The sequence below is a fragment of the Xiphias gladius genome, chromosome 7 (assembly GCF_016859285.1).
Source record: "Xiphias gladius isolate SHS-SW01 ecotype Sanya breed wild chromosome 7, ASM1685928v1, whole genome shotgun sequence".
NCBI classification, from domain to species: Eukaryota; Metazoa; Chordata; class Actinopteri; order Istiophoriformes; family Xiphiidae; genus Xiphias; species Xiphias gladius.
In genome coordinates this window covers 14,760,285-14,786,372 of record NC_053406.1, presented here as the reverse complement: position 1 = coordinate 14,786,372, position 26,088 = coordinate 14,760,285, and the positions used below count along the sequence as shown (strand labels likewise).

Genomic DNA, 26,088 nt, shown 5'->3' with positions numbered 1-26,088 from the left:
ACAACACCACCACTAACTACAGTCTCAGTAATAAACATACAGTTTCATCAAGACCTCTCAGACAGTGTCAGTAAAAACTGAACAATATGGCCCTCCTAAATGTGAAACTTTTGGCTGATTTGTTATATTGAATTGCATTAAATTGTAGAAGTGTACCCAATAAGGTGGCCAGGGAGTGTATATCACATCAATAAAACAAAAAGTTTAATTCAAAGCAATTAAATATGTACTTAAAAATGTACTGCTTTTATAAACAAAGTTAATGGCACCAGTGTTGTGTATACATTTTTTTATTTGAAAAATGATGTATGATGTTCTGGAAAATGATCTCTTGCTTGGCTCTCTGTCATGAAACTTTTTCCATAATCCAACCACTTCTCACATGATCATGCAGTTTCTATCTTCTCATTACTGAAATGACTGCTCAGGACCCAGAACGCAAGGCCTATTTTTTCTGAATGTGCATTTTGTAGCACCTGGTGAAGTAATCATTGCATCGCTGCTACTGATCTTAACCTTATCAGTCCCCTTTGAAAACAGTATGTTATGGCCACTTTATGCTACAAGGCAGCAAAAAATTAACTCAAACCCTGTAAATGAGAGTTCTGCAATTCCTTTTCAATAATTTTGTCAAAATCTGATATTTTAGTTCTGATTACTACGTGTGTATATCTAGTGTGTCGATTGAAGACAAAGTCGATTTCGCACAATAAATACTTTCTAAAGCCTCTGTACAATGAGTACAGTATTTGTACTAAATACTTTGGACACTGCAGACACTTCTTTTTGATTTGTGCATTTGTTAAAGAAGTTCAGTGTATGGTCATCCTGGAGCCAGTGATGCATTTTGATATTGTACAAGAGAAAATCCATTTTAACTCCCTAAATTGAAGACGTTTTTCAGGTCTCTATTCTACTGACTTTCCCTGGTCAAATTCTCTTAAAAAGACAAAGTAGGACAAGAAAAGAAAAGGTTACAAGACTGAGAAACTACTACTTTTCTACAAGGTCACCCTGTGTAAACAACTGCTGCTTTTCTAACGTAACATCTTTAGATGTTTCTTGTCACTGGTCGAGCAGCTGCCTGATTTAGCCGTTGTCAGTTTATCATATTAATATTCAGAACACAACACTCAAAAACCCGAAAGGATTATTTGTTGTTTTATGAAATTTTCCAGCGATCATTCCCGATGTGGTCAGTCAGACAGCTCAGGAAACAAGACAGTTGGAAATAAAGCAGTTTCAATATTGAACAGTGAGTCTCAGAACATACATGTACAGCACATGTGTCTGCTATACAAAGACACTTGTGTAATATGTCCACACCAAGTCATCATTCAGAGAACATAGTTGGCTTTTTATGAAAAACCAAAAAAATGAAATTATAAAAAAATAACAGCTTTCTCAGTGTACATGTTTCTTATACAATCAACTTTTTTTTTTTTACCTCTAACTTCTCACATCCAACTTAGTATGCAAAGACAAAATTCAGTACAGTTAGACATTAACTGTTTGATCATTTATTTTCTGACTGTCCTTTTTTCTCTTTGACCTGTGAAGTTAAATAATCCAAACAAGTACTTATCTACACCTACAGTATTATGTATAGTATACAATATAAAGTTTCAGACAGAAAGACATTCACAATATTAAAAAATAAGGGCACAATATTTACAGTCTCAAGCAAACCTTTGAAAGTAATTCTGTGAACATGCTAGTGCTCCAAGTTGTCACAGTTTAGGTTTTAGGAAGGCTCAGCCTCTCAGTGGAATGTGTTTCGGTAAGTGTCTGTTTGACAAGTCTTTGTCCGTAGTGGCTCCGTTGTTTATCACTGAATTAAAAGGTTTTTTTATGGCTCTTTTTGCACTAAACATGATGTACAGGGAGGTTTACTTGTGACTTCCCTCTGTCCTCTCCTCCTGGCACGTCCTCTTCTTAGCACTCATGAGAGTACCTGTAGCACTCAGCGTCCATCATTTGCCATACTGCACCCCTTTGCCGCGTCTTAACCAGTCCCTCCAGGGGGACTGGGTTTTGACCTGATTGGCGTCTGAACTCCAGGTTGAGGAGGAGGAGGACGGCTGGCGTGTCCAGGTGGAGGTCGCCCTGCTGGGCCTGCGGAAGAATGACATGCTGTTGGAGGTGGGCTTCTTCTGCGGCTGCTCCGACTGCTGCTGGGACCTGAGCTGCTGGTTGATGATGATCTGGATGTCGTCCTGAGGAAAGGTGGAAAGGAAGAGGAAATGAGCGGGAAGTCTGAGGCCCAGAAACTCAGTCTGGTGTCTCATGTTGGCCAAGAATAAATGTCAGTACTGTCCTCATATCTTTTTTAACTCACTATATATAATCATCTTGATTGCTAACAATTTGTCAAATTTTTTTTTTTTTTTTAATTGTCAATACAGTAAATCCCACAAGACCAAAACCACCTCTCAACTGATCCAGCTAACAAGTATTGTGTGTGTAGCTAAAAGTCTGATAATGCTTATTGCTTTCGTGCCATCAGTGAGCCACACTGTTGCACTGGGTGACATGTTTCTTCAATACGATGCGAATGGGCACTGTGGTTCACGTGAGCCGATCCCACATACGCTGTCCTGCTGCCGTAATCACTCGCTAGAAATGTATTAATACACACTTGAAAATAGTCCCCAACAAATGCACTATTTTCTCCTGTTTGGTTAGCGCTTGCCAAAAACTACAGTCCCCAGCCGTTTCAGGAAGTTACTGAGCCTTTTTTAAAACTGAAACTATATATTTTAAAGATTTTATTCTTCAGAAGGAACCAATGGGCCAAGGGCTGAGTGCCACGGACAGGCGGCAGAAGTCGGAAAGTATTGGGAGATGGACAAACACGTTGTTCGGTTCGTCTTTTCATTGGATTTGTTGACAATAAGAAAACAATGCAAATGATCACCACTGACACCTTCTCCTTTAAGTGTCAAGGAGGTTATGTTTCGGATCATGGTGTAAGCAACAGTTTTACAAAAAATTTTGTAAAACTATTGCTTACACCACTCCATTTTTACTCAGGTTGTATGCAGAGAAAGAAAAATGTTCTGCGAATCTTATCATAGTATGACACTGATGTCTGATAGCACCGTCTTCATGGTCTACACTTCAGTATTTTCTCTGTTCTTATGAACTATTCAGCTCAGTCTATCCGCTTTGCACATGGCTTGTGAATATTCTGTACATTTCTGCACATTTAACAGTTTTTATTTCTGGACCTATTCCATCTGAATGATTTTAGCCTTTAATGTGGGAATAGCACACTTCTGCTTTCAACTAACACTGACGATTTCTCCGGTAAATTAATCAGTGTTTTGGTCTAAATATTATCTGCATTATTGTCAAAGCACGAGTGATCAGACCCTCCAGCAGATGGCTCGGTTTGGCAAAGTGACTCAGCAGCAGAAGGACACGTGGACAGAAACACCTGCTGTTCATATCCTTCCAGACTTAAAGGGGCGAGAGGGATATGGCTGCATCTGTCCCTGACCACCCACTGAGGACACCTAGACTGAGATACATTCATCTCCTTTCTGTCATCTATCACTAAAACTGCACATAGCATCCCCCAAAAAACGATTTTTCATCAGATGTTTTAGAACTTAAAAGGTGTAAATTAAATTAATTAATTAAAGATTTCCTAAAGCAGGTAATGTGCAGAAAGATTCAAAGACAGTAAGGCAGTGTGACAGCATGAGAGATGATTTAGGTAGCTGAAGGATATATAAGACTGGATGTGATGGGCAAAAAGCATTATGGAGAGAAGGGGACCCCACCTGCCAGGCCTCCAGCTCCTGTGACAGTTCCAGTTTACGTTGGATGGCTTCTAATAACTGGTTGTTCAGAGACATCATATCATTTTTACTTCTCACCAACTCCACCTCCATCAGGTTTTTCCTACCAAGAAATGATGAAACCTCTTCAGTCACATCAGAGTCATATACATGAAATGGTTACACCCAGGATGCTCAACCTCATCACAGGTAAAAACTCATTGTTATGGCTGGAGGAGTAGCTTTCTACGGGAACTATGAATTACTTCTGTTTACTTCTATTCGTTTTTTTTTTTTTTAGAAATGTAATAAATGCATTCAGCCAAGATTTTTTTAAATTTTCGTATATTTTGATTTATTCCAGATTAGAGTGAGGGATAACAGTTTCTGATAGTAAACAAAAAAATGGAATCTGAATTTTTTGATATTACAATTTGCAGTGAGGATATTGAGAAATAATGAGCTTCTCACTTGGCAATGGCTTCATCTCTGTCTCTGATGGCCTGTTGGACGACTTCAGCTTGTTCCTGTGCGCTCTGCAGCTTCTGTCTCAACTCAGCGTTTTCCCGCTGCAGCTGGACGTGCTGGAGGAGGAAGACATGAATGGTGTCAAGACCCCTGTGTAAAACTTACTGAATATATCTATCTGTTTAAAACAGAATGAAGACATTGTGGTTGCACTCAAATGGTTTCTGACTTCCAAGAACTCATAGCAATGTGAAATGATTGTTCCACTAAAGCGACATGACATATGTTGCAATTTGTAACAAAAATAAAAACTGAGATTTGATAAAAATAAAAACTAAAGACAATTTCATGTAATTTGTGAACCTGAATAAACTAATTCAGGGGTTATGCTAGGCCACACTTTTTACAAAGACCTCTGTAAGTGATGCAGTATATTATTTCATTTGTGTCAGTTACAACTGGCAGCAGACAATTTAACTTTGTGACAGAAATAAATCAAACTGGTTAACTCCTGTAACAAAGTGCTCAAAAGGTCACTGAATCTGTATATGACACTAAGATGAATTACAGTGACAGTAACAAGGTCAGTACTGGCACAGCGAAATCCTAAAGTAATGGGCTGCCACAGGTGCCGCCCCTCCCTGACAGATATGTTTGTTCAACACTGGGTTACCTGATCTCTCAGCTCCTGTGCTGTGCTCGTATTCCCACACTGATCACCCGTCCTGTCCACAAAAGCCCGATTCAGCTCCTGGAACTGAGGCATCAACAAAGAGATCAGGTGTCGGCCGTGCGTTTCACAGAGGTTTACACCAAAAGCAGTTTTTTGTGGTGTTGGCCTATTTGCATGGTGCTCTGAGGGGAAGGAGGCTGGGGCGGGAATATTTAGTTACACTGGTAAACGCATGTTTCTGGTCTGAAAGGTCTACAAATGCCACGAGACACAACCGGACAATTGTACACGACTCCCGCTTACGGCAAACAGGAGGTTTAGCAGAGCATATACGCTATCAATTGCAACAATTCATTGGCATCCTCCGGATAAACAAGGCCACACAGTTCCTCAGCGTGGTTCAGTGTGACGACACTATGGTGCAACTAACAGCCACCAGGGGGCAGATTGGCCATCAGTAAATAAATGAATGAACGTGGTACGTGAGTAGACTGCTCTCTGGATCTATAAATACATATATAGACTTTAGAGCTGGCAGTTTTTCCATATATATATACACTCCGTCTGTATATTGTAATGATATATGATTCAAAAACACAAAAGCTACAGTGTAATATTCCTGCCTTCTTTGATTTCAACCAACAAGGTCAGTCTCTTTCGCACTTCCCCCTCCTGCCCCACTTGCTGGTTTTGTGTGGCTCGCGCTCACCTGAGGGCTGGATCCCTGTGCCAGGGTTTGGGCTACTCTCTTCAGCTGGTGCAGCAGGACCAGCAGGTCCCCCTGTTGATCCAGGGCCTCTGACCTCCCTGAGCTGTTCAGTTCCTGGGTCAGTGGGAGTAGTAACTGAAGGATGGACCCCATTTCTTGCGTTATCTAAGTAGAAAAGGAGAGGAGGCATGTTGTTTTATGCTAATTATGACTTTTTAAAAAAAACTATACATTTTGAACTTAACTATTAACTTTCCCAGCCAAAATTGGGTAGTTTGAAGTTTTGAGTTAGGCTGATAGAGAGGCTGATACTGTATAGTTGGCCCACATGAAAGGAGCTAATGTGTCGGATGTTTTAGTGAAAAATAAGCACTTCCTGACAACGAAACTGGATCAAATATAAGGTATTTATCATCCTTTTTACAGCATGCAATATGTTCTCTTTACATATCACTTCTTAAGTGACATCAAGTATTTACACACTGGGAGGTGCAAACATTACCTCATCACTTTATTTAACTTCCCTGAGTTAAATATATCACATGATGATACCGATATCATGGTCACTTAACAGAGAAACGCGCACAGTTTCTGTAGATGAGATAATCTTATAACATTTTATGATAAGGTTATAGATACAGGTGCGCATATGCACTGAAAGCTATAAAACAATGAAGCTCTCCCACAATGTGGCCATGACAAACAGGAAATGTAATGAATGACTCATGAGTGCAGTTATACATAACATTTTCCTGCTGGGACAAAACAATAACATTAGACACCCAGAGAGTGAGAAATAGAGGACGTTGCTTCACTATCAGTCAGTTTTCCTGTTCTCTCGCAGGCACGATCCAAACTTGTGTTTTATACAACAAGCCTCATCTGATGTTTCGTTGTGGTGTCTTCACTTTAAAAGCCAGGGTTTTCACACTTTTTCTCGCAGAGTGTGTTCTTGCATTGTACACAGGTTGCACTGTCACAGACAACCTGAACAAAATGTTCTGTCAGCCTGTTTTTCTCTGCAGAGACAGCTCATGCGCTTTGACTACAACAACGTTCGTACACGTTTCCTGAAATTCAACTTGTAGAGGATGTTTCTCTGGTGCTATTGTTGTGTAATATTACTGTACATGTCTTCCATGGAAAGATATGTATTCTAAACTTTTTGTTTCCAGTCATCACATGAACACAGTTTCCCCTCAAAACATATTTGTGAATCATTGTGGGCAGGTCTACAACAGCACAACCCCAAAACCAACACTTGTTGACTACAGTATGGAGAAGACGTTAGCGCAGCCGCTTCCAAATTAAACTATCTGCTGTTTCTATCGTCATTTCTTTTCTCTATTTGCAGTCATTTTGAGTCCCTTTGTGGTTGTTCTGAGTCTTTGGTGTCATTTTGAGTCACTTTGCAGTCATTTTGCTTCTTTTTGTAGCTGATTTGACTGTCTTTGTAGTCATTTGATTGTTAACAGTCACTCTAAACGGGGGCTCTAGGCCAGGAGCCCCTAAACCCTTTGATGCCGGAGCCTGTGCCCAATGGGCCCAGTCAGTAATCGATCTATGTTCTCAGTTAAAACACTGTTCTCTACCATTGTCTGTCTTGATTCTCAAATGATTCTATTCAGGATGATTATTATCATTCACACTTCCTAGCTGGGACCATCGCTGTCTTCTATTTACCCTGTCTAAGAACACAAGCCTGTTACTCATACCACCTCTATGACCACACCGTTGACCATGTTAGTTGCCTATGAAAGTTTTTGGGGGCCTTGGGTTTCAATTGCGTTGCAGATGCCAGTATGACAGAGAATGAAGTTTGTTAGCTATTGTTCAAATTTCTCTTTTCATCTGTGGTCTAATATTTATCCATGTCATTTGCTTAGCTGGTATTTATATTGATTATTTAGAACTGAATTGAAAGTTATTTTCAATTTTGAATTTGTTATCCTTCTCTATCCTTTAGTCTCTCACCACATCCAAAGTTGAGTATTGACTGACAAACCAGACAATGTCAACCATCCCTATTAATTTTTTGTAATGCTACTTTGAATTATTCAGCTTTTGGTTAAAAGGATAAGGCTGGTGTTTTTCCTACTGTGAACAATCCCATGAAAAGACCAAAACCAGGGGATAATGAAAGAACATGTCACTAAGTGCAGCTGTGTGGCTTAGTGGACAATGGACCTCTAATGGTCTGAGAAATAACATATATAAAGCTTGGGCTACACAGGCAATACTTCTTAGTGGGATCCCTTCATTGTTGATTTGGTCTTTTCATATGATTTGTTGACTACAAGGACATTTTAGAATATCTCCAGCTTTATCCTTTAAGGAAATACAAATACAGTATAGTATGCATCTACACCATAGGCAGATTAACCTCTTTTTAATCTCACTAACAAGAGTTTGCAGCCAAATTTTCTGCTGTTCTGGCACAAGGTTTTAACAAACTGTGGTTTTATTGTGTTAAATAGTAACCTGCTTGAGACCTGCTGCTTCATTACCTCTTCTTTGCTGACTCCCAGCCCTGCGGTCTCCAGGCTGCTCTCCAGCTCAGACAGCAGGGAGGCGTCTCCGTGGCTCCTGGTTTCCTGCAGGGACACCTCCTCCTGAAGTTCCTCCACCTGGGCCTGCAGCTGCTGTGAGCGACCCCGTGCCACCTCCAACTCCTGCCACGCCTCGGCTAGCTGAAAAACACAAGGGGGAACACACACGCACACATGGATCAACACACATGTGAACATATGGAAATATAGAGCCTGCAGGTACAAATGTGAGTCTGAGCGTAACAAGTACAACAAATAAAAGAGATTAAGATAAGATAACATTATGAATCCTTATAAATTATATGGATAACTGACAGAGGGAGATGGATATGATAACACAAAAGTGATTTCAAGCTGAGCCAAGTCTGCTTTTTAAAAAGCTGTCATGGAACACCCATGTAAAAAAACTCTTTTAACGTTCAGTGCGAGAGAAATCCTGACGTGCCAGATTCCGGCCTCCAGCCCAACATGAAACTAAACTAACACGAGTGGAATCCAGAATTGTGAGCGAAAGTTACAATGACGGGGATGAGCCGATTGTTTAGCAATTCTTTCCACAAACCGGCCGAAACCCAGGCCACCAGACAGGGAGCAGAAAATCCCTTTGTTATTGAGGCTCTTTCAGTCATACACTAACTGCACTGAGCTGTTTTGTGTTGCCTGCTGCTACAATGAACACTAATGAGTGTGTATTTTCTTTGAGGAAAGAATGAAGCTCTTGGTGTGTCTGCGTTCGCTCGCCTGTATGTTTTTTAGCATGTAATGTATTTGTGTATGTACCTGTTGACTGTGCTGCTCGTTGAGTTGGTCATGCAGAGTCAGACGTGTGTGTAAAGAGGCCAAACTTGCCCTCAGCTCAGTGTTTTCTTGAGACACACTCTCCAAACGCTCCTCCAGCACCTGTTCCTTCTGGGTGAGACGCAACACCTGGAAACAGACACACAAACACACAGATTTTAAATATGACAAAAAAAATGTATTTCTTCTCTGAGAGGAAAATTCTCACTAACCCCCAGTGTTTCCTTGCATCACACCCCGTCAATCCACTCATGTTAATATCAGTGAGTGTTTGGAGAGGCACCAAAAATATTTTGGAGTTTTTCTCTAACTTTTTTCTCCCCGAAAAAAGCAAATTAAAACTACTGGAAGGGTGAAAATGAGAGTAGGCATTTTCGGCCACTCAATACAATATAATCTGTTTGATTTCTCTTTTCTGGAAACAATTAATCAAAAGTATTAAAGAATGGTTGCATAAAGCACTGCCAGAATCCTCCCACCAGCAGGCTTTATTGCTGCTTGAAGGATTGTTCTCCACAGATTGAAGAGTCAGAAAAATCCTGAATGGTTAGTTAATGGTGATTATTATCTCTTTTGAATCTCTAATCAAAAGGACTAATAATTATCAATGGAACTTCTGTGAAGTTTGGTTTCATTTTTTAAATTTACATAAAGAAAGTAAAGAAAGTATGAATACATATACTCACAGTACTAATAATCACTCATTAATAGACACATTTATGCAGCAAGGCACACCAAAATCTAATCAGCTCATCTACTCCACATGGGGTACCTGTGGTATATGTATGAAGTTTCTACTATGTACTGTTCTTGAGTTATCGTGTTCACAAGGGAAATAATTAAGGTAATTAGCTCACAATTTGTAGAATTCACAAGAATGTGTCTACCGAGTCAAAGAGTCACAGAGGAACAGAGTTAAAGGCTCAAAGGGACACAGACTTAAAGATTCAAAATCACATGGTCACAGATTTACAATCAAGAGAAACAGAGTCACAGATTCACAGACGCATGATGACATAATGTCCTGCATACCGTGACATGTACCATTTTGACTGGACATAAAAATTACTATTTTATTGTGAGAAGGTTCTGCCCCACTTTTGTTGTACTTGTGCTGTATTTTCTTTGTACTGTTTTGTTTAATGGTTTGTCCTATTTCAATTCTTTACTCTTCTTTATGTGCCCTGATTTATTCCGTTGCCTGCTCTTGCATTATGTTCTTTATGAATGAATAGGGGAATTGGGGAAGATATTTGTAAAAAAAAACAACCTGAATCTCAAAAACCCTCAGTCAAAGATTTTTCCTATGTAAATGACACTAAACCGAAGCTAAGGCAAGATGAACCAGTATCTGGCAATACAATCAGCATTTCAGTAGTATGAATATGGCACACTGGTGCACTGTGGTCTGGTCATTGTGTCCGTGTGAATACACACTGTTCTTAAGAATAGAACATTTTACCAGACCATCCTTTCATCGTAACAGCTACATTTTGGATTAGCTTCGGTTTGGTTTCAGCATTTAGTGGTATATGCAGCGTGTTTGTGCATGGTAGTTACCTGCTCCCTCATGGCACTGATCAGCTCCTCATCCTGCGGCCTGTTGTGGCTTCCCTTTTGTTGGAGCTCCTGTTTTAGAGCCTGCAGCTCGCTGGACATGGCCCTCTCCACCTCCATTGCCTACACACAAATACAACACAGACAGAAAACACAGACACACAAGATTCATAAAATTGAGTAAAATAAAATAGGCATGTAGCTTTTGAATTTGCAGGTCAGCCCCACATGAGGGGGGGGTTACAGACAGATTTAAGTACAGAGAGAGAGAGGAAAAAAAAAAATCACTCAGACAAAAATCAAACCATGACCAAGAAAAGTGGAATCATGCATCTGTATCAGTCAATTTGAAACACAAAAGAAAGGTTGCCCGAGGCATAAGCTTTAAAAGAACTGAGAACACTATCTTGAATCTAACAATAACCAAATATATAGCAGGAGGTCTCTCTGAGATAAAGTCCTGTAATCTAGACCCCAGTGGGAAGAAAGGCTGGGATTAGGTGACTAGAATTAAATGTGTTTGGTATTGTTTTTGCTGTGGGCCCTGAAGCAATAGAAAACTGAGAGATGGTTTTCTTTACTGCCTTCAGAGTAACTGCAAGTGGGTACAGTGTGCTTCTGTAACCCAGTGGTTCCCAAGTTACATCCCACTGGGGTCCAAAGATAAAATATAGCTGCGCATAAGAGATTAAAGGGGTAAGAAAGGCCAAAATACGTTGATCTTTTTTCTTGTAAAATACTGGCTATTTTCACCCCTTCGGGGCTCTAAAATTCCTTCAGGTGAAAACAATCTGAGAAAGAAAAATAATGTATTTGTTGAACTGCTCAGAACCCATGTCCAGACATTAAGGTCACATCGACTAATTTAAAAAGGTACCTTGTGGAGTTTTTCGACCAGTTTTAGTGCTCTGGAGCATTGTTTTTACAAGTGGGTCCATTTTTTGAATTCTGACGATGGTTTCTGCAGTTGACAGCAGCAACATGCCAAGAAGCGTAACAATGTGCCAGCTAGCGAATGTGGATATAAAGAACGTAAGATTTAGAATTTTAAAAAACTGCAAATGCAAATGTTTTATGAGGAAAGACATGCATTCATCATGTTTGTTTGGTCTCAAAAAGCAACATGACTCCTGTAAATCGCCGATCCATCAAAAGGAACAGGGAAACATTATCCAGTCACTGACAAACCATGTCTGATATTAAGTGGTACATGAATGATAAATAAATCATCTCTTTTTTTGTCTTAAAATCGTCCACTTTCACATAACTTCTCTCTCAAGCACAAAATGATTTCAAAACATAAAAAACGCAGGGATCTTTGGAACACTGCTGTGCCAGTTCTGAAGCCCCAGTGAACACCCCCCTCCCTTCCTCCCCCGCCCTGGTCTCGGACCCTCAGTTCCCCTTACTCAGCAGTTTGGCGGGCCCCTGTCAGGTCCCATCACCGCCACATAATACAAGATGAAAGACCAGCCTCTGCGGCAGATGGAGCAGAGGGCATCTTGGTCTTGTCGGTGACATCACCCTGCCAATGTGGTGGAGGGTAAACATGGACATCAGGAGAGTAGAGCGGAGGGGACAGCATGTGTGTATGTGTTTGTAGGAGTGTACAGAGGAAGTAAGGCAGGCATGAGGGCTAAAATTAGTGGCAAGTATGTGTGTGTCTGAGAGGAAAGCATGCACTGATGGACAAAAACAAAACATAGCATGCAGACACACTATGAGGAGGAGAAGGGGGGGGGCCTTAAAGATGAACGTTTGTGTCCATGAGTTGTCATTATTGCTCCCTCGTCTCTTCAACATGGGCCTCTTCCACAATAGAGGCAGCGACCCACTGAGAATCACCAAAACCGGAGTGGAAGGAGGACGCTCCATTTGGTAGAGACACAAAGATGACAACCCCTCACACGGCCCCTGGAGCCTCGGGCCTCCACCGATCCAAACACTGAGGTATCTAACAGCTGACTTCCCCAGCTACAGCCGAGCCCCTAAGGGAGCACACAGAAAAGACGGCTTTCCCCTGGGATGATGGGATGTTGGGGTATGAGGGGGAACATCGAAGGAGAAAATGAAAGATTTATATCTCTCCGCAATGTATATTGTCTCTTCCTTTTTGTTTATGAGCTGGGCGATGCTGCCAGAGGGAGCAGAGGTCACGGGGGCTGGCTTAACTTTGGGCGTCTTGTTTTACAATAATGGATCAGTTAGGGTTTTGTCACAACTGTCCAATAACACACTGTGATCCGAGGCCAGGGAAGGTGATCATGTATCACTGGTTGGAAAGCAGGAGGGGAAGAGTTAACCCGACACAGAAAAGACCAAATCAACAAACATTTTGTTTATGCCCAGTCTACCCTTACTGAGGTACAGTGGACAAAATATTTGGGCAGCAATTATTGAGTCTTTTCATTATTAACTAATCTGCCTGTTCTTTTTTCAATAAATCAATTAATTATTTAGACTATGAAATGTCAAAAAAATAGTAGAACTTCAACAATTGATTAATCGTTTAGTTGACCAACAGAAAAGTTCATCGGCAACTATTTTGATGGTCGAATATTTATTTTTTTTTAGCAAAAATGCCAAATATTTGCTGGTTCCAGCTTCTCAAATGTGAGGATTTTATGTGTTTGGGTGAAAAATGATAGTAAAGAGTGAAAAAACACACTATCACAATTTCTCAGAGCCCAAGGTGACGTCTTCAAAATGCTTGTTTTGTCTGATAAAAAGTCATCATGTTTCAGCCAAAAAAAAAAAAAAAAAAAAGCATCAAATGTGAGCATTTGAGAAGCTGAAACCAGCAAATTTTTGGTATTTTTTCCTTGAAAAATCACTGTAATGATTAATCTATAATCAAAATAGTTGCTGATTATGTTCCTGTCGACCGACAATCATTTCAGCTCTACAAAATATGGGAAACACCTGTCAGTGTAACGCGATAAAAGTCAACAGCACCACACACTGCAGCCTCCAAAATGCAGGCAGCAGTGTGATTCAACCAATAAGGTTTGTCATAGCCAGTGTAAACATAAAACCTGATAACCAAAGACTGACCGTTATATTTCATTTAACCTGACACAGGTCCAAACCAGTGTCCTGAGCTTACCTTTAGGGATGTATTATTTATTTCTTTAGAGTTGAGTAAATGTCTCCACCCAATAAACAACCCAATTTCATGAGAAAGTCCAGATTATCATCCTCTAATCCTACTCCCTTTCCAGTCTGGTACTTCTTCTTCAGTAATTCTGTTTATATCCAAATTTCTAATACACCAATAACGTTAAGATGTGAAACATTTTCTTGCAGAAGAGTGAAACTAAATCAGCAAAATGTCTTCATCTAATTTTTCTTTCCTTTCAGCGTAAATAATTTCATGACCTTCTGGCTAAGCACGGTCACATTTCATGGTTTTCCTTGTTAAACATTCAGAGATTGCTGCTCAAACTGTGTCAATAAATTTATTAACAAAGTGACGCATCAGACACAAGAAAATCTCATTAATGCTTGATTGAAGTGCTCCCAGCTGTTTTTCAGTGGCAGGGAGGATAACATTTGTAATGTGATCAGAAGGAAAACACCCCGACATCATTCAACACTCTCAGATGTTTCAACACATACTCTCCTGCACCTTAGCTACTGTTTAAACCATCAGCATGTGACTGACTATCTTGCACACGTCAACATTGTTCTCGTGTCGTTCCTCTCACATCAGAGCTTTGCTCTGCTGCTGCTGGTAAACACGATGAATTCTTTCTCTCTCAGGTTTTTGTGGTGAGAAATGGCCGCCCTCCTCCAGATTCCTCTCATGCTCTGGTTACACTCTCACAATTAGGATATAATGTTTCAAGCTCTTTGAAACCTGCTACGGGCAGCATTACAAGTAGACTCACAATCTACAAAAACTCTGCCCCACAAACTCTACTGACGCCAAGAGCAGAAAGGGTTAGTCTATTAATCCATTCTTCCACAGACAGAAAATTATTCCGCAACAGTTTTGTTAATGATAGTGAACGAAACATCTTAGGGTTTTGGACTGTTGGTCGGACAAATCAAGACATTTGAAGACTCTGGCAACTTGTGACAGGCATTTTTCAGTATTTTTTATAAAATTTATAATAAATATAAAATTCTCCTATTGAGAACTGAAGCCCGATCAGGACACACTGAACAAAATCTCATGTTCCAGTCGTGAGTGTGGGAGCGCCTGTACAAACACACACTCCTGTGATCACAGAAATACAGACACAAACTCACCACACCAGGCGGCGGTGCGACAGAGGCAGCAGTACCCTCCACCACGTCTGGTAAAGACACATCAGACATTGAGCTTCTTCACGCTCGTTCTTCCTTCAACACATTCACTCTCTTCTCTGACTGTTACAACCACACAGAGTCCAGAGTTACCCAAAGAATACGTTTTTCCCCCACTTCCCTCACATTGAACAGCCTAAACAGAGATAGCACCTTTTATCTAAATTGACTTTTTCCTGAACTTCTAGGGAGTCGGTTTTCCTCAGTGAAGTCCTTCAGCCTGGCCACAGAGGGGGAGAGACATTCATGGCTCCTCATTCTGTGGACCTTGACTCGTGGGAGGGTGCACACTGTTGTTTGGATTCATTTATAACTTTGCGAGCTCAGGCTCCATGATCATTTTCTAAACCGCACAGGGAAGTGCCCCACTAAGTGATCGGTCGAGAGTAATCTTTAGGAAAATAATCCCTACTTCTCAGGCTGAAAAAGTACTCAAGGTTGTCTAGCTGTGTGATCCAATCAGCTCCTCCATGTTAACTGACAAGAGGCTGTAAAATATGTCACCAGTTTGATTTTCCTCCCAGTGTACATCGTCTTCTCAGGACTCAAACACTGAGGATCATAAATATTTGACTTTAACCCATTTTAACACGCCGATTATGATTCGAGTCAGCTGTATGCTGCCACTGTTCTTGTCTATTATGTCCTACAAGTAGAGTTAAAATTTAACTTCATGTTACTAAATAAACTGGATGTAGTTTGACAGATTTTAATGTTCTCATCTAGAGCAGCAGCTGATAGTTATTTTCATAATTGATTAACCTGCCCATTTTTTCTGCAATTAAATCGATCAATGGTCTATAAAATGTCAGAAAAAAGTGAAAAATGCTTTTCACAGTTGTTACATACTAAAGCCCCAAACATCTCCTTTTGCTCCACCAGCAGTTCAAAACTCAAAGACATTCACTTTACAATGATATAAAACAGAGAAAGGCTCAAAGTGAGGAAGCTGGAATCAGAAAAGTGAGCGAAAAAGGCTGCAGTTAACAACTTCTTTCACAATCATTTAAACTGTTAATTATTTTCTCGATTAACTGTCTGGGAAAAAGTTCCCAGAGCCCAAGAGGACGTCAAATACTCTGATTTGTCCAACCAACAGAACAAAACCCTTAAGATATTGAGTTTACTGTCACTGAAGACTAAGAAAGTGAAGCTCTCTAAGCTTTCCTCACTCTTTAAAATCAAGTCATGGCACTAACTCTCACTCGCCCTCTTGTTTACATATTGTTTCCATCCCACTCCACACTGGCACGGATCATTTCCCTCAGGCCAACATCTAAGTGTTGTTTCATAGCTTCTGAATAATCAGCTCCCACATCTGTCTCTCCTGCGCAGATGAAAACTCTCTTTTTTATTAAAGCTGGTATTTGTCCAGCAAGCACCTGGCCATGGCCTTGCTCTGAGCCTATAAACAGCCTGAGAGTCTGGCCTTGCTCTAGAACCGATTAGACTGAGTCAAACTGAGACCTGAGTGTTCTGTAAAGATCACCGAGTTTCGGCGCGTGGATTGGGTGACAGCCCGTCTCATTCAGTTTGAGAAGGCCCGCAGATTTTTTTCACCAAGGCTCAGTTACCTGACGCAGCCAGGGGGGTTTCTTAGCGCCCAGCTCTATAGTTCACCCTCATTTCATGTGGTGTGGGCAGAATTACGTTCAATTAATTTAACTAAAAACTACTATCCATGCGTGGGACTCACTGCACTGAGCTCCTCCCTGAGTCGCTGTGTGTGCTCGCTGTGCTCCAGCCAGGCTCGACTCTTGTCCCTCTCGGCCTCACCGAGCGCCTGAGTGAGCCGCTCCACCTGGCCGCTCAGCTCCCTCGCATCCCTCTCCAGGTCCCCCACCTGGCTCTCCCACTGGGACTGGCAGGCCTCCAGCTTCAGCCGCAGCTCATGCCTGCCCTGCTCTAGCTCCTAAACAGAGGTGGAAAAGATTAATGTCTCAACATGTGACAGTGGGAATATTACTTGGGGACAACAAAAGTCAAGTCATAAATACAGTTTATTCAACATGTTCATACTATGTGTTGGTTTGAAACTACAGTGCTAATAAATTGCCCTTGATGGCAATCGGATGTGACAACAACAACGTATTGTTCTGGAAGGAATCCGAGTGACAGAATGAAACAATGAACCTCATTGAGTCCTGTAAAGGATCATGGGAAATGTGTGACAGCTCTAACCTGAATTGAGCTGCACAGAGGATTTACAACATACAATTCGTTCTACTACAGGAAAATATCACATCTGTTTTCATTTATTCTTTTAGAGATGAAACAATGAGTCGATTAGTCAATCAGCAGAAAATGTATCTACAGCTACTCTGATATTTGATCGATTGTCATTTTTTCAAGAAAACAACCAAACATTTGGTTTTGGACTGTTAATCAGACAAGAACAAAGCAAAGTTAAGACATTCCCTCTGTCTTGGGGAAGCTGGGCTTTTTTCTGACATTTCATAGACCAAACAATCAATCAATTAATTGACAATATAATCTGCGGATGAATCCATAATGGAAATAATCGTTAGTTACGCCCCTATATTCAGTGATACCTCATATATGCACCTCTCTTGCAGGTTCAATCAGACAAGTTCTTGGCATCTCTTTGTGAAGCACTTTGTCACATTTCCAGCCTGTCTATTTGTCCTTACTGTGATAAGCCGTAGTCACACCTGATAAGATTTCAGGCTGAACATACAACAGGTAAATGTTTGCAGACAACTTGATTCCACCTGCTGTCCTTAACGTCCCTGGTGTTGGGCTGGATTTATCGGTTGTTTTGTAGACATTTACCAAATGTGGAGACTCGGCACCAAGTCATATCAGGGTGCTTAAAGTGTGGGAGCGCTGAGGGGGTCCCGATAGATCCGTGGACCTCGCTGCTGACATTGTAAACTGCCGTTCTCTCCTTTTATTAGAAGTAGAATTTAACTCCTAATGAGGCTTCAGCCGTTAATGTCTGTCAAGTTAGATTGTACAGCAGCAGGTCGCCAGTCTCTTGCATGGCCTGTGAAGACAGCTTGCCTGAGGAACATTTCAGTGCAGACTTGGGTCTTGGGGTAGACATACTTTTGGGACTCAGATCTTTTCAGAGAGCAAAGGAAGAGAAGAGAGTACGACGAGAGCACAGAGGCACGAGCCTGATCCCACTCAGGAAAGTTTAGCAATGCAACGACTTGACGTGTCACCTACTTTCCTGCCTGTTTACACTTTAGTATGTGAATAGCAGCTGTTTTGATGATGATAATGCAAATTCCTCAATCTATTTCCTATGGATATTGAATAATTTACATTGACAATGCATTTTGGAATATACTGAATTATGCACCTATGATTACAATCGTTGGTGTTGTTTCTCACCACACTAATATGTATATATGTATATTGCTCTCTGTCACCCAACCTGAGTATTTAAAGTTGTCATCTGGACATATAACAATAAAGAAACTGCCAACTGGGTGTATTTTTCTTATCTTTCCCATATGGATCTCAATAAAAATCACCTTATCATCTATGGTCAGTATAATTTATGATAAATTCTTTAACAAAATCCAATACATATGTGGAGTAGCCTATCATTTCTATGCTGGATTTCTTTTTTTCAGTCAAGCGGAATAATTCATTCTGCTGTCACCCAAGAGAAGCACCCACGTCGTCAAAACTTTCCGAACCATATATTTCCCTGAATTGCTTACATTAAAAACTATTTCTATTTCGTCTCTATAAAAAAACAACAACCTAGCACTGTATAAAAACAGGCAGATCAGTCTTACCTCCAGCTTGTCCGCGTACTGTTCATGAAGTTTTTCGCCCTGCTCTTTCAACTGACGGTTTTCCAGGAGCAATGCGTTTCCCAGCTGGGCTGCCAAAATAACCTCTTCCTCCTTTTGTTTCAAAGCAGCCACAAGTTCGCTGGGGTCCTGGTAATCTGTTATTTCCTCCGCTCCGTAGTCGAAGTAGAAATCCTCCCCCAGGTCCATTCTCTTCGACTTGAAGCCCCATGCGTCCAGCCGATCCATTAACAGTTGTAAATTCAGTCACACCTTCTGGATAAGTGCAGTGGTTTGTTTTTGCTTTGTTTCCTTTCGTTTGGTTTGGTTTTTGTTTTTGTTTTGTTTTTTTATCGAACAAACACAAGGTCGCCTCGAAATGGTGCCATACACGTGTCAACAAGACGTCCGGCCATGACACATCTGGCCGCCGCCGCTGTCTCGGTGAGCGCCTGGATGCGACTGAGGCTCCGCCGCGAGCGCAAGCTGCTCGCCTCTGTCACCAGCAGGTGACGGCTTGTCCCCCCCCCCCCAGGGGGGTGAGAGTTTGGCTCCAGTCACCTGAGCCACTGCTCCCGCCCCTCTGTCAGCAGCCGGGCTGACACCTGCCCTGACTCCGGGCTCAAAGTGATACTGTGTCACCGAGGAGAAAATTGCACATGGAAACAGCCGCATCACGTGGTTAAGTCCCATAAATACTATTTTACTTCAGATCTTCACTTGCTGGTGTCCGGTTTGTCAACATCACCACGAGCTGCGGATCAAAAATGTGTTGGAGACTTGAATCAAAACCTCACCCGTGCACAATATTAAAAAAATAACAGTTGGAGTTTTAGACAAGCTGGTACCTGCTTATTATAGGACTGCTGTGCTGTCGGATTCCCATGGGGTTTCTACTGCTGTGGCCATGTCACAGAAGAGTAAATTGTCCTGAAAAAAGGAAGAAATTTCCACTCATTTCTATAAACCTTGACTACAGATGTATGTGCAGTGAAGTCACAGTGTCACGTCTTTGTCTGTCTTCTGCCTGCATGACAAAACACATCATATCCACACTGGAAATGTATTTTTGTAGAGATTGCTTGTTTTGTTTTTTTTTAGGGGGCATTTTGGTTCATTATTATATACCATTGATTTTCTTTACTGTTTGTATTTTTTCCCCTATCCTAATAGTAAAATGTGCCTTTTTAGTTTAATCTTGCATCATCTACAAATACAATCAAAGTGAAGTCTCAGCCCGCTCAGACTTAAAATGTGTTGTATGCTATGGGGCCTAAATGTGTATTTTGAAGTACTGTGCCTATCACAAGTATTCTGCACCATTGGAAATGTCATGTTTTATTGTCTTACAATACTGAATCAAAGTAGACTTTAATGTCAAAGTGAAAGCAGCTCTCTACAACGTGATCTGAATAAATTTCAAATCTAAAATGCAAAATGCATGTTGGCATAATTATTCACTCCCTCCAGGCTACTATTTGGTAGATGCACCTTTGGCAGCAATTGCAGTATGACAGTCCTTGCAGGGCGTCACTGTGTTACTCCTTCTCTCTTCATCCAGCAAGTTTTCCACAAGGCCACCGTGCATGAACAGGGCAGCCAAAGAGGAGGAGTGTCTGCCTGCTTTGTCTAGCCGCTTGCCAGAGGTCAAAGGTCAGCCCCCACAAGGTCTCATGGGGCAGGGGGCACCGTCAGGGGAATAAAAGACGAAGCATCCTGACGCATGGCGAGGCTTTTGTTGTTAGGGAGGCCACAGCCTCTGTACATATGGCAGCAGGATCCAAGCAAACGTAGAAACACTGTACGTCCTGCTGCCATTGTCTTCATTGTTCCTGTTCGGTTTATAGGCTGCTGACGGATGGGCTTGTGCCGTAAGTGTGGCAAGGTGTCTCACGTACTGCCTGCGGTGAAGTCCAAGTGTGGTCAAACGGTGCCCACGGAGGAGGGGAGGCCTTTTAGAGTCAGCCACGACAGCACAGCCAGAACCGACAACCATAGAAGTCTTAAATCAGGAGTTGCCTGTGCTCGCTGACAACAATAATACTCTATATAACACCCTCTGTGAGCTCAAGCAGCTCAACTGAAGCAAACATTAGCTGCACCGCCTGCATCAGTGAGACCTGTGACGGTGCCAAATGAGGCTCGGAGGAAAGGGCAGATAAATATTAGGAGAACTGATCATAACAAAGATGAGGAGAATACTGTGGCAGAGCCAAAACATTGTGAGTGATAGAGGGTGTTGGGATTTGTGTTTGTCTGCTACTGGTATGTTGATTTCGTATGTCCATATTTTTACATGACAGCAGGGGCAGAATTTATACATTAAAAATTTACAAGATGTCTCAGATTAGCTCCTTGAAAATAAACGGATTGAAACTACAGCGCTAATAAATCGTCCTTGCGTCATTTTAATGTTGATTGAGATGGAGCTGATCTTAATACCTGCATAAAGTGCTCGATCATGTCTTGTAAGATGGTCATGTGTAATAATAACCCTGTGTAATGGATAACCAGTATCTAAAACTCTCATATAAATGAAGCACAGGAAAAAGTACAATATTTCCTCCTGAAACGTGGTGGAATAAAAGTATTAAGTAGCATAAAAAGAAATAACTCATAATTGCACATTTCTTGCAGTACTTGAGTAAATGTACGTTGTATTTCCACCTTTGAAGGCCTGTAGTGTTATTTTATTGTCAACGTGACCCACGGTCCATCCTTCCATCACAGACCTCTGGTGGCATCTAGTGGATAAAAATGTAAAAGATGTAACATTCGAACAGGACTGACTACTTTCCTTGACTGACTCCAGTACAGTTTCATTTGAGGGAAGTGACAGTAAAGAGAGTGCGAGCAGTGAGGTGTTTTTAATCAAGTGGGAGAGTTTCTTATCTGACTGGCAAAGGCTGAGAGAAAGTCAGGGAAAATAGCATTAGGGAAGTTTAAGAAGAGAAGTTTACCGGCAACCCTTCCATATATGTTGTGAGAAGTGGTAAAGTGGTTATACGCATTTGGATGAGGGGGTTAGTCACTGTTTAGGTGTTGGGGAGGGGGGCAGATGAGAGTAGAGGGCAGATATTATCACGCACTATGCACTCCAGACAGTTTCCAGCTTTTGAAAATGAAGTGAAACTTTTCCTTAAATCTACCTCATTTAAAGTCTCCTCACATTCTAAATCCAACTCATATGAATGGCTTAAAATTATTTAAACAGATGGTAATTTATGTTATATATAACACGTTTTTTTCCCATTTTCCCCATATATTTTTCTACATATTTTTTGTGTTTTTCATCGTTTTGTTCAGTTCTTTATCTGAATTTTTAAGTGGTGGCAATGTATAGTCTACTGCATAAATCCCCTTTTCTCTTCATTCATATATATTTTTTGTACATTTTTAAAAAACTTTTTTATCCATGTGTTTCTTTTTACCACACCTCACTGTACACACTCCGGCCAGCAGGTGGCAACCTTCGTCGCGCCTTTAAACACTGCGAACAGAGGAAGCACGGTGTATAAACAACATCGTAAACACTTTTGAGCTTTCGGTAGCTGAGTAGGGGCTGATTTACGGGAATAAATGCAAATTAGTTGTTTACTACTATAGTGACAATGGAGAGGAGCGTAGGGACAGTTTCAGCCATTAAAGCTTTAGGGTAAGTAACGTTTAACTGCTTTGTTTTTTTTTCTTTTTTGCGTAGTCACCTTGTCTCCCGTCTATGAATTTCCATCACATCGGGACACCAACTCACCTGTCGGCTCTCTTTCCTGCACAGCTACCTGGGCGGGTCCTGTCTCACACGGTGTAAGTGTGATGAGCTTCCCTGTCCGCTGCTCACCTGGCTGTCCGCAGAGCTGAGGACTACCTGTCCAGAGCTCCGAGGTGAGACGGGCGGTCAGGAGGCTGAGGTTTTGGTCTAAACCTCCGTCTGATGAGGGCGGAGCAGCACACCGTGGTTTCACTGACAGTAGCATAATGTACTGGTCCAGCGAGGGTCCTTTTTCTGACCTGAGATCTGTTACAACTGTGTCCACACGTGAAAGCAGAATGAAAACTTATCTGTTTTCTCACACTTATCATTGATTACTGTGGGATTGACGTGTGAGTGAGTGAGTGAGTGAGTGAGTGAGTGAGTGAGTGAGTGAGTGAGTGTGTGTGTGTGTGTGTGTGTGTGTGTGTGTGTGTGTGTGTGTGTGTGTGTGTGTGTGTAAATGTTAGTGGTTTTATCAGTTGCGTTGTGGTTGTAAGATTTTAATAATTTCTATCCCTTTGTTTTTGTTGCATTTTCATGTATATAATTTATTGTATTTTTCTGTACATTTATCGCTGTACGCATTTTATTAGGACTGCAAGTGACAGTTATTTTCATTAATTATTAATCTGCTGATTATTTGCTCAATTAATTTATAAATTATTTAGCCTATTAAAAGTCAGGAAATTGTGAAAAAGTGCCCAGTTTACCATCATATAAAGCAGAGAAAACATCAAAACCTTAGATTTGAGAAAGTGTTTGACACTGCTTCTTGCAAAATGACTCAGGTAATTAATTGATTGATTAACAAAAAAGTTACTGATCTGTGTTCTATTGATTCCCTAATCAATTAAATTGACTAATCATTTAAAGTCTAAAGTGTACTATATGAATAAAATTTGCTTACCTTTCAATTTTTTCTAATTTTTTTTTTAGACTCTGGTAGGACAGGTGACATCTTGCTGGTGGGAGAGCTGAGAGATTTACTGTCAGACATGTTCACTCCCCTCATGGTGCTGACGTCAGAGGTGCTGGAGCCATCCATCCTCAACAAAGTCACTGGTGAGAAACAAGAAATCATAAATAATAGGATTCTGTTGTAGAGTTGTGTGTTTAAGGTAATAGCAGATGATTGCCCATGGATTTGTACATTTACTGCTCAGCATTTTTAAATGAATGGTGTATTGTCCTTGAAAAAAAAATATTGCTTCATCTTTCAGAGTTCCTTGTCTCAGAATTGCAAGCAGCTCGCATGGTGAAGCATAAGGAATCGCATCCTGATGAGAAGACGACAACAGGAGAGGAGCCTGAAAAAGAGCAGCGAGTGGTTGATCAGAACCATGAAGTCACTGAGTTGTGTCAGGAACATGAAGATGATGATGTTTCCGACAAAGACAGAAGGGAGGCTGAGATGCAGGCAGAATGGGTGTTACTGCTGCGTGCCCTTGACATGGACGCCTCCTCTCAATTTGAAGATGTGTTGAGTGAGGTAAGGCTGATAAAAGAGAGACTGAGCTATGTATAATTCACGATTACACACTCGAGATTCACTTAGAGGCTTATTTCAATGTCATTGTAATGCAGGTGGAGTCCAGGCTCGCTCGTCTACCAGGTGGAGCCATGATAGACCCTCTTCTTAACACCAGCCTCAGCTCAGAGCAGTGGGTAAGTTGCCAGGGCTGTTACCAGTTTATTAACCATCGCACGTAACTCTAACATCAGCATTTCAACCTTTTTTTTTCTTTTGTCTTGCTCAGATGCAAGTGGAAAAGATCGATCAGTTTCTGTCAAAAGACTATCAGTGTCGGCGGCAAATGATGATCAAACGCTTCCAGGTTACACTTGAGTCGTTTGCATGGGGAGAAAAACAAAAGGTAGGCATGTGAAACCCCTGCACTTGTTACAACTTACTCATTTGAACAACAGACATTCCAAAGTAGATAATTTGGTTGTTAGTAGGGTTTTAGAAGACAGAAGTTGGCCTTTGAGGTTTTCACTGCAAGTAATTGGGAACCAGAAAAAAACAGTGCTGGACACCAAAATCAGTGATGGTGATTCAGAAAAAGATGAAATATCATAAACAAGACTTGCACCAGAGGTGTACTGTAAAAATAAATTTATATAGTGACAGGAAAACCGGATTCACATTGACAGCTATTGTAGACTAACCATCAAATTATTAGGGTTGTGCTTCGTGCCAGGAAGAAACAAAGCATCACCAGTGACAGAACAACATTAAGTCCCCATAGGAATTATAACACAACAATGAATCAAGTAAACTAGGGTTGAAACTATTGATTGTTTTCATTATCGGTTAATCTGCCGATTAGTTCCTTAAATAATCGATTGATAGTTTTGTTTATAAAACATCAGAAAACAGTGAAAAATTCCCATCACAATTTCAATTTCAACAAAGAAATGCTTCAAATCCTCACATTCAAGAGCCTGGAACCAGCAAGTATTTTGCATTTTTTCTTAATCAAATAATCATTTTAGTATTTTTTTAATCAATTAATAACCAATTAATTTTCCACTGACCAATGGTTGCAGATCTATCTCTACATTTATACATCTGATGCTACAGGAAAAGTCAAAGGATCACCAGAGTTATCAGGCTTCAATCCACTGGGGACTGTGAATGTCTATAGAAAACACCATGGTATTCTGTCATGTTGTTTTAATTTAGTTTTATATATTTTTTCCCAATATGTCAGTCTGGACCATAGTTGTGGACTGACCAACAGACCGACATCGCCACCAGTGTGGCTAGAAATGACTTAAAAAGATTAATCGATTACCACAATTGCTGCTGACGACTTTTCTGTCAGTCCACTTGTCGACCACTTTATTCGGCCCTTTTCAAAAGATATCTGTTGTTGAAGCAGGTCATCTGTGGACACAACAGAAGCATCACTGTGCATCATGATAAAATAAAACATCCCAGTTCAGTCAGCCCTTTTATTTACAGGAGCGCAGCGAAGCGCTGGCCTCAGTTCCTCCTCTTGCATCCCTCACCGGCTCCTCCCGAGTGTCCCTGCCTCTTCTGCTTGCTGCCAGAGAAGATCAGTCCTTCATCGAGCCAGTCAAAGCTGGAACAAGCACCTCTGTGTACAAGGTACCACTTGTTAACAGTTATAAACCTGAATGAGGACGTCTCGAGCTCAGAATGCAGATAGTTTCTGAGTTTTCTTTGGTCTCCTTAGACACGAATGGGCAGCGTACCTGACAGAGGAGGACGGCCAGGGGAAATTGAGCCACCTATGCCAGCGTGGGAAGAGCGAAGAGCGAAAGGACACCGGTGGGGACGAGGAAGTGGACACCATCAACGGCGTAAATTTTCAGATAAGAAGAAAGGGAAAAAAGAGTAACATGTCTTTCTCTTTGGCTTTACTGCTTCATTTGCGAAATAAGTGATAATTTTCCTTTATTTAAAATAAGACTGCGGAATGCTACAAAGGATTTAATTTTATAGCTATAAGCGTGTGTATCATTTTAGTTATAGTACACAGACATATCTGACGGTGTACATTTCTAAATTAGCTTGTAATTGCTATAATGTACTGGTATGTGACCAGATATTTTTGTAAGATTTTTGTTGATACGAAAGAAAGAAAACTGAAACATAATGCTTGATTTTTTTTTTTTTTTTTACATGTTGGCTTTGCGCATTTATAGATTCAGTTTGTTTACTCAGGAATAAACTTATTAAACACAGAA

The 26,088-nt window shown here is 41.0% G+C and overlaps 2 protein-coding genes across 5 annotated transcripts; one reads left to right on the top strand and one right to left on the bottom strand.

The window, feature by feature from the left end:
• Positions 1-288: 288 nt before the first annotated feature.
• Positions 289-22,495, bottom strand: si:ch211-235m3.5 (BICD family-like cargo adapter 1). 4 transcript variants are annotated; one of them, XM_040130785.1, is made up of 14 exons: positions 22,372-22,405; positions 22,057-22,110; positions 21,288-21,364; positions 19,469-19,550; positions 18,624-19,374; positions 16,547-16,762; positions 10,543-10,662; positions 8,965-9,111; positions 8,143-8,325; positions 5,636-5,800; positions 4,927-5,010; positions 4,257-4,369; positions 3,789-3,909; positions 1,974-2,216 (listed from the first exon to the last, which is right to left on the bottom strand). In XM_040130785.1, exons 5-14 carry the CDS (start codon positions 18,867-18,869, stop codon positions 1,974-1,976), a joined length of 1,638 nt encoding a protein of 545 aa, XP_039986719.1. In that variant the 5' UTR covers positions 18,870-19,374; positions 19,469-19,550; positions 21,288-21,364; positions 22,057-22,110; positions 22,372-22,405. The 4 variants fall into 4 exon arrangements, with proteins under 4 accessions (XP_039986720.1, XP_039986719.1, XP_039986721.1 ...); XM_040130786.1 differs by lacking the exon at positions 22,057-22,110 and having other exon boundaries at positions 289-2,216; positions 22,372-22,495; XM_040130787.1 differs by lacking the exon at positions 22,057-22,110 and having other exon boundaries at positions 4,257-4,360; positions 22,372-22,495.
• im:7138535 (uncharacterized protein LOC797998 homolog) lies at positions 22,074-26,088 on the top strand. Its single transcript, XM_040130789.1, has 8 exons — positions 22,074-22,275; positions 22,396-22,502; positions 23,308-23,433; positions 23,592-23,860; positions 23,956-24,036; positions 24,129-24,245; positions 25,340-25,486; positions 25,575-26,088. The coding sequence occupies exons 1-8, from the start codon at positions 22,232-22,234 to the stop codon at positions 25,737-25,739; spliced, it is 1,056 nt and encodes a 351-aa protein (XP_039986723.1). The 5' UTR covers positions 22,074-22,231; the 3' UTR covers positions 25,740-26,088.

What these genes read in the sequence shown, in the direction of transcription:
- si:ch211-235m3.5 (XM_040130786.1), bottom strand. Translation starts at nt 18,869, where the DNA reads ATGGATCGGCTGGACGCATGGGGCTTCAAGTCGAAGAGAATGGACCTG. An exon ending in ACGAGCAGCACAGTCAACAG is followed by an intron (nt 8,326 to 8,964) that starts GTACATACACAA and finishes TGTGTTTTTCAG; the next exon opens with CTAGCCGAGGCGTGGCAGGA. An exon ending in TGGGAGTCAGCAAAGAAGAG is followed by an intron (nt 5,801 to 8,142) that starts GTAATGAAGCAG and finishes TTTTCTACTTAG; the next exon opens with ATAACGCAAGAAATGGGGTC.
- im:7138535 (XM_040130789.1), top strand. Translation starts at nt 22,232, where the DNA reads ATGGAGAGGAGCGTAGGGACAGTTTCAGCCATTAAAGCTTTAGG. An exon ending in CATGGGGAGAAAAACAAAAG is followed by an intron (nt 24,246 to 25,339) that starts GTAGGCATGTGA and finishes TTTTATTTACAG; the next exon opens with GAGCGCAGCGAAGCGCTGGC. An exon ending in CAAGCACCTCTGTGTACAAG is followed by an intron (nt 25,487 to 25,574) that starts GTACCACTTGTT and finishes TGGTCTCCTTAG; the next exon opens with ACACGAATGGGCAGCGTACC.